The sequence below is a fragment of the Macaca mulatta genome, chromosome 16 (assembly GCF_049350105.2).
Source record: "Macaca mulatta isolate MMU2019108-1 chromosome 16, T2T-MMU8v2.0, whole genome shotgun sequence".
NCBI classification, from domain to species: Eukaryota; Metazoa; Chordata; class Mammalia; order Primates; family Cercopithecidae; genus Macaca; species Macaca mulatta.
The window spans coordinates 9,059,802-9,072,184 of NC_133421.1; the positions used below are offsets into that span (position 1 = coordinate 9,059,802).

At 54.9% G+C, this 12,383-nt stretch overlaps 2 protein-coding genes, 1 long non-coding RNA gene and 3 other non-coding genes across 10 annotated transcripts; 5 read left to right on the forward strand and 1 right to left on the reverse strand.

The window, feature by feature from the left end:
- The first annotated feature begins 917 nt into the window (after positions 1-917).
- EIF4A1 (eukaryotic translation initiation factor 4A1) lies at positions 918-7,749 on the forward strand. 4 transcript variants are annotated; one of them, XM_077970275.1, is made up of 12 exons: positions 918-954; positions 1,487-1,634; positions 2,348-2,396; positions 2,645-2,777; positions 3,221-3,360; positions 5,633-5,801; positions 6,163-6,272; positions 6,459-6,602; positions 6,684-6,821; positions 6,931-7,020; positions 7,285-7,364; positions 7,461-7,749. In XM_077970275.1, exons 3-12 carry the CDS (start codon positions 2,373-2,375, stop codon positions 7,603-7,605), a joined length of 1,173 nt encoding a protein of 390 aa, XP_077826401.1. In that variant the 5' UTR covers positions 918-954; positions 1,487-1,634; positions 2,348-2,372; the 3' UTR covers positions 7,606-7,749. The 4 variants fall into 4 exon arrangements, with proteins under 4 accessions (XP_077826401.1, XP_077826404.1, XP_014974001.1 ...); XM_077970278.1 differs by having other exon boundaries at positions 7,347-7,364; XM_015118515.3 differs by lacking the exon at positions 1,487-1,634.
- LOC114673310 (small nucleolar RNA SNORA48) lies at positions 2,812-2,946 on the forward strand. The gene has a single exon (XR_003724029.1). It is a non-coding gene; the product is annotated as a small nucleolar RNA SNORA48 (small nucleolar RNA).
- Positions 5,918-6,060, forward strand: LOC114673344 (small nucleolar RNA SNORD10). The gene has a single exon (XR_003724053.1). It is a non-coding gene; the product is annotated as a small nucleolar RNA SNORD10 (small nucleolar RNA).
- On the forward strand, positions 7,076-7,215 carry LOC114673297 (small nucleolar RNA SNORA67). The gene has a single exon (XR_003724017.1). It is a non-coding gene; the product is annotated as a small nucleolar RNA SNORA67 (small nucleolar RNA).
- A 1,009-nt stretch (positions 7,750-8,758) lies between the features above and the next one.
- On the forward strand, positions 8,759-11,230 carry CD68 (CD68 molecule). Of its 2 annotated transcripts, none has more exons than XM_015118517.3 (6): positions 8,759-8,847; positions 8,932-9,449; positions 9,587-9,706; positions 9,830-9,902; positions 10,015-10,185; positions 10,499-11,230. In XM_015118517.3, the coding sequence occupies exons 1-6, from the start codon at positions 8,799-8,801 to the stop codon at positions 10,630-10,632; spliced, it is 1,065 nt and encodes a 354-aa protein (XP_014974003.2). In that variant the 5' UTR covers positions 8,759-8,798; the 3' UTR covers positions 10,633-11,230. The 2 variants fall into 2 exon arrangements, with proteins under 2 accessions (XP_014974003.2, XP_077826409.1); XM_077970283.1 differs by having other exon boundaries at positions 8,759-8,844; positions 9,010-9,449.
- On the reverse strand, positions 11,097-12,176 carry LOC144335305 (uncharacterized). Its single transcript, XR_013406079.1, has 2 exons — positions 11,997-12,176; positions 11,097-11,279 (listed from the first exon to the last, which is right to left on the reverse strand). It is a non-coding gene; the product is annotated as an uncharacterized LOC144335305 (long non-coding RNA).
- Positions 12,177-12,383: the final 207 nt, after the last annotated feature.

A 12,383-nucleotide genomic window follows, 5' to 3' on the forward strand; every position in this document is an offset into this window, starting at 1 on the left:
AGCTACACAGGAGGCTGAGGCAGGAGAATGGCGTAAACCCGGGAGGCGGAGCTTGCAGTGAGCTGAGATCCGGCCACTGCGCTCCAGCCCCGGCGACAGAGCGAGACTCCGTCTCAAAAAAAAAAAAAAAAAAAAGGGGGTCAGCTTTCCATCCCTGGCTCAGACACTGCCAACACCATGTCTTCACCCAAACAAATCCCCCAGATAGGAGCAGAGGGGAGGAAGGAGGGAAAGTAGGTACGCCTCAAGAATAAGGGCGTCCGAGAGGGAAGCTGGGGAACTGGACACAAGGGACTGGGGAGGGGACCAGCCAGGATTCATGATAGTACCCCAAAGCCCTTTACAGTTTTCTTTCATCCCTCCATCCTCCAGCCAGGGAAATCCTCCTGTCCCTAGGATATCGCTCTTGATTCCTTCATCCTTGGCACACGTCCAGGCGGTGTCGAATCCATCTTTGCTACAGGGGAAAACAAATTAACATTTGAGTCCAGTGGGGACCGGGAGCAGAAGTAAAGGGAAGTGATAACCCCCAGAGCCCGGAAGCCTCTGGAGGCTGAGACCTCGCCCCCCTTGCGTGATAGGGCCTACGGAGCCACATGACCAAGGCACTGTCGCCTCCGCACGTGTGAGAGTTCAGGGCCCCAAGATGGCTGCCAGGCCTCGAGGCCTGACTCCTGTATGTCACTTCCGTACCGGCGAGAAAGGCGGGCCCTCCAGCCAATGAGGCTGCGGGGCGGGCCTTCACCTTGATAGGCGTTCGAGTTATCCAATGGTGGCTGCATGCCAGAGCGCCTAGGAACTAACGTCACGCCGAGTTGCCGAGCGCCGGCAGGCGGGGCCGGGGCAGCCAAGCCAATGCGATGGCCGGGGCGGAGTCGGGCGCTCTATAAGTTGTCGATAGGCGGGCACTCCGCCCTAGTTTCTAAGGATCATGTCTGCGAGCCAGGATTCCCGGTAAGAAAGACATTTGCAAGAGATTGTGGCTGCTTACCTTTCCGCCCCCCTTCCGACAGGCCGGCTGGGGCTAGCTGAGAGGCCCAGCAGGGTTGCGGGGGAAACCGAGCCGGGGGGGAGGTCCGACCTGGGGGGGCGAGGGGGAAGATCCACGGCCTCCGCGGCCACCAGGGTCGAAGCGGAGGGCAGGGACAGCCCGGCTAGGGTCAGGCTTGCGAAGTTTGTTACGAGCCTTGACCCGAGGCGGTGCCGTGCGCGAAGCCCCGGCGCTGAGTGGCGAGACTGGGTCGCTACCTGGCGTGGGAAAGAAAGGTGGAGGCGGCCGCTACTGTGTGTGGCCCAGAGCCGGCAGGTCCGGTTGTCTCCCTGTGCCGGGGGAGGGACGGCGCGCGGGGTTCCGGAGGATTCTGACGGTACCACTCGCGAGAGGCGGGGGTGCCTGGTCCTCAGATCCAGTCACATCGTCGCGGCTAAAACACGGGTCGGGGAGAAGAAACCGGCCGTTCAGTGTGCTGGTTTTCTTGACGGCCAGGACTGAGCCTAACCCCGAGGAGCGGCCGCGTGAGGCACCAGGAGCCCACCCGGCGCCGGGCGGGCGGGTCCATTTTGCCGCACAAGCCGGGCTATTGGCAAACTGCGGATGGGCAGGTCCACTTTACTTCGGGGGTGAGCGGCCTGAGGTACGGGAGGGCGACGCTACTTCGCGACGGGGGCGGGCGGGAGGTGGATTGTTCCATGGAGGGGTGGGAGACGCCGCCGGGTGGTCGAGGGAGCGAGCACATGGTGGCTTGAGGCGTTCCCCTCCCCCAGTCTGCTTCGCTTCTAAGTGTTGTGCAATCTCCCCCTTTGCTAGCTCGGCTTGGGCTCATTGTGCGCGAGGCCGCCACCGCCCGCGGCCTCCCACATCCGGGCAACGCGAAGGGGGGTTCGGCTGGAGGGAGTGGGGGAGGGCGCGGGCGGGATGACGTGGGGGGAAGGGGATGTCCTACCCTCCGATCTGGGAGGTGAAGGGCGGGACTTCCGGCGCGCTGGTGCTGTGGTGGGAGGTGCACGCGCTGGGGCTTTAAGCGGCTGGGTCGGGCCCACGTGGACCTGGCGGCAAGCACCACCTCTGGGCGCCGTGAGCGCAGCGGCACGCCTGCCAGCCTGTCTTCAGAAAGGGTCCCCCTTATGTCGGGGGTTGCCTGGCCTGAGCCGCTGCCTGCATGGGGCAAAGGCCTCACGCAGTTTTATAGATACTCCTCCTCTGGGTACCTTTTGGGAAACGGTGGGAGTTGGATCTGGAAGAGCAGGTTGATGGCATCATGCAGGCCACTCCTGACACAGCCCGGTTGTCAGGATTTCTGAGTGCTTCGGTCTGGCAGGGGACAAAATTTGTGCTTTAAACCAACAGATCCAGAGACAATGGCCCCGATGGGATGGAGCCCGAAGGCGTCATCGAGGTGAGACTGGACAAATGAAATTGTGTCCTCCCTCATTACAACTCTCAGCCTTACAACTGTATAGAGTTAGAGTGGCGTCTTAGATTGATTTCCCAGCCCATCTAGAAGCAGCTGGTTTCCCTAAAGGGAGGAGGGGTTGTAAGCTTTGAGGGCTTTGGTTAGTAGGCGCCAGATCCTGTTCGCTCTGGGACTACAGCTCAGCCTCACCTTTTCCACGACTCAAACTTTAATTTCTTTGCATCCCATAGAGTAACTGGAATGAGATTGTTGACAGCTTTGATGACATGAACCTTTCAGAGTCTCTTCTCCGTGGCATCTACGCCTATGGTTTTGAGAAGCCGTCTGCCATCCAGCAGCGAGCCATTCTACCTTGTATCAAGGGTGAGAACTCTCAGTACCAGAAGACATTCTGGACTGTCCCTGACCTGGGTAGAGTGGCATCTGGTTGGTGGTGCCCATCTCATATCAGCCAGGGACAAAGCAACTCCTTGTTCATCCCAGCTTGGCTTCTGATCTGTGCCCATGCCTGGTTCATGCCTTGGACACATACGTTTCCTTTAAAGAGGTGGTATTGTAGCCAGCTTACACTTGTCTCTGCAGCCATAGTTCTAGTCCAGCTTGGTGTGCAACACTAGACGAGTTAATAACTGGTCCTTGTTTCTATCTGGTTCTCATTGTGTAACTGTGTTGACTGGTAAGGTAGTTTGTGAGCCATGAAATGCTTGGTTCATTGGCTACTTATTGGTCTCATTCACCTACATACAACTTGAATATCCCAAAGTGTATACTCTTTACCACATTTAACTCCTAATTTGTTTGTTTAGGTTACGATGTGATCGCTCAAGCCCAATCTGGGACTGGGAAAACGGCCACATTTGCCATATCAATTCTGCAGCAGATCGAATTAGATCTAAAAGCCACCCAGGCCTTGGTCCTGGCACCCACTCGAGAATTGGCTCAGCAGGTAAGAGTGGTTTCTGTTCCCTCCTTAAAGGCTGATTTAGGGATGATGGGCATAATCCAAGGACCAGAGAAGTGTTCTCTGATCACCACCTTGGGAGGAAGAGAGATGGGTGCCCTAACGCTCTCGAGACCTGCTGGGTTAATTAGAAGCTATTTCTTACCCAAATGTAACCATCACTTCCTCCACCCATTTCCTGAGTCAAATGGGAAGGCTCTTGGGTGAAGCCTGGCTGGCTGGGCAAGTTTGGTGGCTGTGTTCTGAATAAGCACCATCACCATGGGCTAAGAGACACCTCAGTGGTGGGGGTGCTATTATGGTAGAGCAGATGGACAGTGGACAGTTTTGTTGTTTGGTTTTTTATGTTTGGTTTTTTTTTTTTTTTTTTTGGGAGACAAGAGTCTGTGTCACTCAGGCTGGAGTGTAGTGGCGCTATCTCAGCTTACTGCAAGCTCCGCCTCCCGGGTTTACTCCATTCTCCTGCCCTCAGCCTCCCAAGTAGCTGGGACTACAGGCGTCTGCCACCACGCCCAGCTAATTTTTTTGTATCTTTTAGTAGAGATGGGGTTTCACCATGTTAGCCAGGATGGTCTCGGTCTCCCAACCTCATGATCCACCCGCCTCAGCCTCCCAAAGTGCTGGGATTACAGGTGTGAGCCACCACGCCCAGCCGGACAGTCCTTTTTTCACCTTGGCTTAATGCCTAGAGCTGTTTCATGCCGGGGGCACACACAATTCTAATGCTGGACTTTTTCTGGGTCATGCTGCGACACTCATCTCAACTAGAGTATTGAGGCTCAGCATGTTTTTTAAATGTTCTGTGGCAGGTGCAATGATTATTCTGGGTGTGGATAATGTAAGAAGTTACAGCAGAGCTCCATTCTAAGGCACTTGGCTCTCAGTTTTCTCAGAGTGAACATGGCTCGTAGCTTTTGGTCCTCTGGTAGGAGTACAATAGGACATGGATATGCATCACCTGTTCTATAAAACTGGTTGCTGGCCGGGCGCGGTGGCTCACTTGTGTAATCCCAACACTTTGGGAGGCTGAGGCAGGCAGACCACTTGAGATCAGGAGTTGGAGACCAGCCTGGCCAACATAGTGAAACCCCATCTCTACTAGAAATATAAAAACTAGTCGGGCGTAGTGGCATGTGCCTGTTATCCCAGCTACTTGGGGGAGGCTCAGGCAGGAGAATTTAACCCAGGAGGCGGAGGCTGCAGTGAGCCGAGATTGTGCCATTGCACTCCAGCCTGGGCGATGAGCAAAGTTCTGTTTCAAAAAAAACAAAACAAAACTGGTTGCTGCATGACGAGGCAGTTGGTCAAATTAGCTTTCAGAAAGTTACGGGTTCTTTTTTTTTTTTTTTTTTTTTTTTTTTTTGAGACGGAGTCTTGCTCTGTCGCCCAGGCTGGAGTGCAGTGGCGCGATCTCGGCTCACTGCAAGCTCCGCCTCCCGGGTTTACGCCATTCTCCTGCCTCAGCCTCCCGAGTAGCTGGGACTACAGGCGCCCGCCACCTCGCCCGGCTAATTTTTTTGTATTTTTAGTAGAGACGGGGTTTCATTGTGTTAGCCAGGATGGTCTCGATCTCCTGACCTCGTGATCCGCCCGTCTCGGCCTCCCAAAGTGCTGGGATTACAGGCTTGAGCCACCGCGCCCGGCCGAAAGTTACGGGTTCTAAACATCTAGAGTAAGAAACTGAATTAATTATCTGAGCGGCCTTACTGTGAATCACTGTACACTCAGGAACCAGACTGAGTTGAAATCCTGTCTTTGCCACCTATTGACAGCACGATCTTAAGTGGATTTTAGCCTCTGCCTGTTTCTCAGCTGAATGTGAGTGTAATAATAGTGCATGCCCCAAAGTTGTTGGTTAGGAATAAATACATGAAAAACATTTAAGAATGGTGCCGGCCGGGCGCGGTGGCTCACGCCTGTAATCCCTGCACTTTGGGAGGCCGAGGCGGACGGATCACGAGGTCAGGAGATCGAGACCATCCTGGCTAACACGGTGAAACCCCGTCTCTACTAAAATACAAAAAATTAGCCGGGCGTGGTGGCTGGCGCCTGTAGTCCCAGCTACTCGGGAGGCTGAGGCAGGAGAATGGCGCGAACCTGGGAGGCGGAGCTTGCAGTGAGCCGAGATGGTGCCACTGCACTCCAGCCTGGGCGACAGAGTGAAGACTCCGCCTCAAAAAAAAAAAAAAAAAAAAAAGGAATGGTGCCTGGCACAGCTGTAGCTAATATGTGAGCACCTATCTTTCTCTGTGCTCAGATACAGAAGGTGGTCATGGCACTAGGAGACTACATGGGTGCCTCCTGTCATGCCTGTATTGGGGGCACCAACGTGCGTGCTGAGGTGCAGAAACTGCAGATGGAAGCCCCCCACATAATCGTGGGGACCCCTGGCCGAGTGTTTGATATGCTTAACCGGAGATACCTGTGTGAGTAATTCTGTTCTCCAACCCCTGGGTCACTTCGCTCTTGTGCATGCTTTCCAGTCTTTCAGTGTAAGCCAAAGTCATTCCCACAGATGCTGGTTTCCCTCTGGGGAAGAGCTGCTCTGTGATGGAGCCCATGCGTGTCATCTGAGCCTCTGGCTTCCCTGCCAGTGCAGCCCAGGCAGTGTCCTACTTCCCAGGGCTGTTTTCTGGCTTGGCGGGAACGTCCTGGGCAAAGGATCAGTCTTTGTACTCTGAGAGCAGACTACTCGGCCCCTCTCTGTTTTTATCAACAAAGTTGGATACATCTCTCCTACATTTCCCTGATTATATGCTATATATTGGCTTTTTTTTCCTTCTCTAGCTCCCAAATACATCAAGATGTTTGTACTGGACGAAGCTGACGAAATGTTAAGCCGTGGATTCAAGGACCAGATCTATGACATATTCCAAAAGCTCAACAGCAACACCCAGGTGAGGGCGGCCTTGCTTGAATCGTTAATGATTCTGGAAGAAAAATATCAAGTGCCAGGGGAACCAAACTCTGGATTCTTGTCCTGAGCCTTTTTATGCATCCACTTCAGTTTTAGGTGTGGCTAGGGAAGGGAGCAGACCTTGGGAAGGATCCACTGCTCTAAGGCTGGCCTTTTTTTCCACTAGGTAGTTTTGCTGTCAGCTACAATGCCTTCTGATGTGCTTGAGGTGACCAAGAAGTTCATGAGGGACCCCATTCGGATTCTTGTCAAGAAGGAAGAGTTGACCCTGGAGGGTATCCGCCAATTCTACATCAACGTGGAACGAGAGGTGGGGCCCAGTGCAGGAGGCGGGCCTGGTAGTGAGTTGTTGGGTATAGCCCCTGACTGATTTTTGTCCCCTCACCTGCAGGAGTGGAAGCTGGACACACTATGTGACTTGTATGAAACGCTGACCATCACCCAGGCAGTCATCTTCATCAACACCCGGAGGAAGGTGGACTGGCTCACCGAGAAGATGCATGCTCGAGATTTCACTGTCTCTGCCATGGTGTGTTTGCCTGCTGCCAGCCCCTTGTGGGTCTGCCGGTCAGAAGTGTCCTACTTGAAGCCAGGGTTCCCGGAACCTATGTGCCTACCTGGTTTGTTTTCTCTTCTAGCATGGAGATATGGACCAAAAGGAACGAGACGTGATCATGAGGGAGTTTCGTTCTGGCTCTAGCAGAGTTTTGATTACCACTGACCTGCTGGTGAGTAGAGGGAATTGACAGGAAAGGCAGAAGGGAGGATCCAAGGTGATTCCTGATCCAAGGTGATTCCCTCTCCAAGGGGACATCCAGTGCCCCTCTCAGGAAAGTAGCAGCTTGGAATAGAATCTGGCATGCCTAAGGCCTTTGGGGAACAGGGATGCTTATTTCCTCCGCCTTCCTTGGCTGCCTACATGGATGCCTAAGTGTCTCTTCGGGATAGTGTTCTCTCATGCACATGCTGAAGAGTTGTCTTTCTTGATGTAGGCCAGAGGCATTGATGTGCAGCAGGTTTCTTTAGTCATCAACTATGACCTTCCCACCAACAGGGAAAACTATATCCACAGGTAAGAGTAGATCTGGAACACTCTTCCACCCCCTCACGCCTGGCCCTCCCTGGGCTAAAGTTCCTGATGTTCCTCATCCCTTTCCTTGTTTTCCAGAATCGGTCGAGGTGGACGGTTTGGCCGTAAAGGTGTGGCTATTAACATGGTGACAGAAGAAGACAAGAGGACTCTTCGAGACATCGAGACCTTCTATAACACCTCCATTGAGGAAATGCCCCTCAATGTTGCCGACCTCATCTGAGGGGTTGTCCTGCCACCCAGCCCCAGCCAGGGCTCAATCTCGGGGGGCTGAGGAGCAGCAGGAGGGGGGAGGGAAGGGAGCCAAGGGATGGACATCTTGTCATTTTTTTTCTTTGAATAAATGTCACTTTTTGAGGCAAAAAAAGAAGGAACCGTGAACATTTTAGACACCCTTTTCTTTGGGGTAGGCTCTTGCCCCAGGCGCCGGCTCTTCTCCCAAAAAAACACTAATCCATTTCCCTAACCTAGTAACCTCCAGATCCCAGAGGCTCTCCTCACCTCAGCTGAGCTCCTTTGAAAGTGATTCAGGGGACTACGTCAGCCTCATTTGCTGGACCAAATCTGGAGGGAGAACCCCTAAAACCCCTGAGTGAGGTTGCCCAGGGGGTTGTCCCCAGGTGGGGGGAAGCAGGGGAGAGAAAATGGTAGCCATTTTTACATTGTTTTGTATAGTATTTATTGATTCAGGAAACAAACACAAAATTCTGAATAAAATGACTTGGAAACTGCCTGTTTGGGCTTCTCATTTCTTACCTCCCCTTCCCTCTCCCACCTGCTACTGGGTGCATCTCTGCTCCCCCCTTCGCCAGCAGATAGTTACCTTTGGGCTGTGTTGCTTTCTTGTCACCATCTAAGAGTTCCCAGACACTGGAAAGCCATGTTCTCGGCTCTGAGAACGGTGATGCTGACTGGAGTGCTGCCCCTCTGTAAAAGGCTGGGTGTGGATGATCACAAGCCCCTCACGTGCCTCAGCCAAGAGGAAGTACAGGGGTCAGCCCCGAGGTCCAGGGGAAAGGGGAGTGGAGACACTGATTTCCCTACCACTGAGGGAGGGGCCTGGGTCTCAGCTGTTCCCATAGCCACCTGCCACAACTGCCAAGCAAGTTTTGCTGAGTTTCACACATGGATCCCTATGGATCAACTGCCCTAGGACTCCCTTTCATGTACCCATGTGACCCTGTTGACTTTGCCCTGATGAAGCAGGGGCCAACAGTGCCCTACCTTAATTACAAAAACTAATGACTAAGAGAGAGATGGCTAGAGCTGAGGCCCCTGAGTCAGGCTGTGGGTGGGATCATCTCCAGTACAGGAAGTGAGACTTTCATTTCCTCCTTTCCAAGAGAGGGCTGAGGGAGTAGAGCTGAGCAACTGGTGCAGACAGCCTCGCTGGACTCGGGGTGAGGTAGTTCAGCCATGAGGCTGGCTGTGTTTTTCTTGGGGGCCCTGCTGGGGCTACTTGCAGGTAAGGAGAAAGGAGGCTGAGGGGAAGGGGCCCCTGGGAGGGAGCCTGCCCCTGGGTGGCTAACCATCTCCTCTCTGCCAAAAGCCCAGGGGACAGGGAATGACTGTCCTCACAAAAAATCGGCCACTCTGCTGCCATCCTTCACGGTGACACCCACGGCTACGGAGAGCACTGGAACAACCAGCCACAGGACTACCAAGAGCCACAAAACCACCACTCACAGGACAACCACCACAGGCACCACCAGCCACAGACCCACAACTGCCACGCACAACCCCACCACCACCAGCCACAGAAACGCCACGGTTCATCCAACAAGCAACAGCACTGCCACCAGCCAGGGACCCTCAACTGCCACTCACAGGCCTGCCACCACTAGTCATGGAAATGCCACAGTTCATCCAACAAGCAACAGCACTGCCACCAGCCCAGGACTCACCAGTTCTGCCCACCCAGGACCACCTCCGCCCTCTCCGAGTCCTAGCCCGGCCTCCAAGGAGACCATTGGAGACTACATGTGGACCAATGGTTCCCAGCCCTGTGTCCACCTCCAAGCCCAGATTCAGATTCGAGTCATGTACACAACCCAGGGTGGAGGAGAGGTAAAGCTAAAAATGGGTACGAGAGGGGAGGGAGGCAGGACTGGCTATAGGCTCAGAGGGAAGAAGGAAGACAGGACGGGGAATATTGGCTGGCATCGCATGCAATCTTGTGACCTTCTGATCTTTAACTTCCGCAGGCCTGGGGCATCTCTGTACTGAACCCCAACAAAACCAAGGTCCAGGGGAGCTGTGAGGGTGCCCATCCCCACCTGCTTCTCTCATTCCCCTATGGACACCTCAGCTTTGGATTCATGCAGGTATAGCCATGACCTCAGTCTCACCCCTCACTCAGCCTCCCGGCGCCCCACCCCTCCCAATCCTGCACCCTACCCCTTCCTCTGTGAAGAGGGATGCCACCTGCTTTCCTGTTTGCCCCACAGGACCTCCAGCAGAGGGTTGTCTACCTGAGCTACATGGCGGTGGAGTACAATGTGTCTTTCCCCCACGCAGCACGTAAGTAACCTCCCTCCCTTTCTCATTGCTACCACTAGACACCAGGGTTCCTGAAAGGACTAAGCTGGGGCCAGGGAGGTGGACAGGATCTAACCCTTCCTCACTCCTCCAGAGTGGACATTCTCGGCTCAGAATGCATCCCTTCGAGATCTCCAAGCACCCCTGGGCCAGAGCTTCAGTTGCAGCAACTCGAGCATCATTCTTTCACCAGCTGTCCACCTCGACCTGCTCTCCCTGAGGCTCCAGGCTGCTCAGCTGCCCCACACAGGGGTCTTTGGGCAAAGTAAGACCTACCTACTCCTTCCCTCCTAGAATCCTCCCACTACACTGAAAACCCCTTCCCCAGGCCCATAAGCCACTCATCTCTCTTCTTAACCCCCCAAATCTCCTCCCTCTCCCAGCTTGTCATGGCTATAGGGCAGCTGTCCTCCCATCCTCTACAAGATTCTGCCAGTTTCCCCCTTTGGTCACTGCTGAGTCACTGCAGTGAGCTCCTCACCAATCTCCTACTCCCTAGCATCCCCCCATTCCCTCCTCCCACCTTCATCCCAACCACCATGTCACTGTAATACCTACCTGCCCTATCCTTCCGCCAGGTTTCTCCTGCCCCAGTGACCGGTCCATCTTGCTGCCTCTCATCATCGGCCTGGTTCTTCTTGGCCTCCTTGCCCTGGTGCTTATTGCCTTCTGCATCGTCCGGAGACGCCCATCCGCCTACCAGGCCCTCTGAGCATTTGCTTCAAACCCCAGGGCACTGAGGGGGTTGGGGTGTGGTGGGGGGGGTCCCTTATTTCCTTGACATGCAACTGTCTCAAAGACAAAGTTATTTTCCTTCCCTTTCTTGAAGAACTAAAATACAGCCGGGCGCGATGGCTCATGCCTGTAATCCCAGCACTTTGGGAGGCTGAGGCAGGCAGATCACTGGAGGTCAGGAGTTTAAAGACCAGCCTGGCCAACATGGTGAAACCCCATCTCTACTAAAAATACAAAAAATTAGCCGGGTGTGGTGGCATAATCCCAGCTGGCCTGTAATCCCAACTCCTTGGGAGGCTGAGGCAGAATTGCCTGAACCCAGGAGGTGGAGGTTGCAGTGAGCCGACATCGTGCCACTGAGCCAAGATCGCACCACTGCACTCCAGACTGGACGACAGAGCCAGACTGTCTCAAATAAATAAATAAGAGATAATGCAGTTGGGAGGAGGGAGGGGAGAGAGTTTTATTAAATGTGACGAACTGTCCCCCAAGAGGAGAGTAGCAAAATATATGCGTATGTTTGACTTGGGGTTTTCCTTGTCCTGCCAGGATTAAAAGCCATGAGTTTCTTGTCACATGCCTTTCTGTGCTTTCCATGGCTGGGTCTCAGCGAGCCGGAAGCAGCTGCTGAGGAGGGATGAAAATGTCAATGTGTGACGATGCCTCATGGGTTTACCCCCCAAAGCCTGGCACAGCTGGTGTTGGATCTGCCGTGCCTCCCTTCCTTCCTCCTCTTGGGGCCACTGGCTGCTCCAGTACCCCATCGCTGGCAAGCCGGTAGAGCCATTCGCCCCTGCAGCCTTCCTCCTGACCCTCCTACAGTTTCAGATGCAGCAGACAGACAAAGCCAGGAGTGCGAGGCTGTGGAATTTCATTCCCAAAGGCAGCGCCAGTGGCTCCTGAGCAATGAGAATGTCCTGTCCTGTCCACCGTATTTAGGGCCAGCAGAAGAGCCCGATTAAACCCTCGCAGCAAGCACCTGGGATGCTCCTATCCCACCTGCAAGGGGTTGAATCAAGCAGGAGCAGTAGGTACTCTGACCTCCACTGGCGGCTCCTGGGAACAGCATGCCCCTTACACAGGGCCACCCGCCAAGTCTAACTTCATGCCCCCAGTATTTGAGGTGAGGCGAGTCATTCTCAGGACAGCCAAGGTCCCGATTCTAGAAAGGGCCTCCCAGATGGCCACAGCCTGCACCACAAGTGAGCGCCAGTCCCACCCTTTACAGTAGGCTGTGGCGCAAACCCTGGGAGCCAGGATGAGCAGCACCCCCCAGCCGTACGAGCCCCGGGAGGCTACCGGCCTCCAAAGCCAGAGACTTCCCCACAAGGGCAGCCCCACCTCTGCCTGCAGACATCCGTGTGACCTTGCAACGGGTGGGCACCGTGGGTTGGCGTCCCGGCGCTGGGTAACGAAGCACAACGCCCCCACCAGGTAGTCCAAGGTGCCCTTTCCCAAGCGGAGCTGCAGGGTCCACTCGGCCTCGCCGAAGTCTCTGCCCAGCACGTGGTGCGCCCTCGGGCCAGCGGGGAGCGGGAGAACCCCGGGGCTGCATCGCCAGGCCTCGGCTCCCCGGAGCCGGCCAGCTCTGTGCCCCACGGGTGATTCAAGGGTTGCCCTTCCCTGCCCTGGGCTCGCCTCCCCCACCTCCTCCTCTGCTTCACTGTCCCGGGCCCAGCAGTTGCCGGCGCACTCATGCTCCGAGGCCTGAGCCAACCGAAGGCGAGG

What these genes read in the sequence shown, in the direction of transcription:
- EIF4A1 (XM_015118515.3), top strand. Translation starts at nt 932, where the DNA reads ATGTCTGCGAGCCAGGATTCCCG. An exon ending in CATTCTACCTTGTATCAAGG is followed by an intron (nt 2,778 to 3,220) that starts GTGAGAACTCTC and finishes TTGTTTGTTTAG; the next exon opens with GTTACGATGTGATCGCTCAA. An exon ending in AGCTCAACAGCAACACCCAG is followed by an intron (nt 6,273 to 6,458) that starts GTGAGGGCGGCC and finishes TTTTTCCACTAG; the next exon opens with GTAGTTTTGCTGTCAGCTAC.
- CD68 (XM_015118517.3), top strand. Translation starts at nt 8,799, where the DNA reads ATGAGGCTGGCTGTGTTTTTCTTGGGGGCCCTGCTGGGGCTACTTGCA. An exon ending in CCTGCTGGGGCTACTTGCAG is followed by an intron (nt 8,848 to 8,931) that starts GTAAGGAGAAAG and finishes CTCTGCCAAAAG; the next exon opens with CCCAGGGGACAGGGAATGAC. An exon ending in CAACCCAGGGTGGAGGAGAG is followed by an intron (nt 9,450 to 9,586) that starts GTAAAGCTAAAA and finishes TAACTTCCGCAG; the next exon opens with GCCTGGGGCATCTCTGTACT.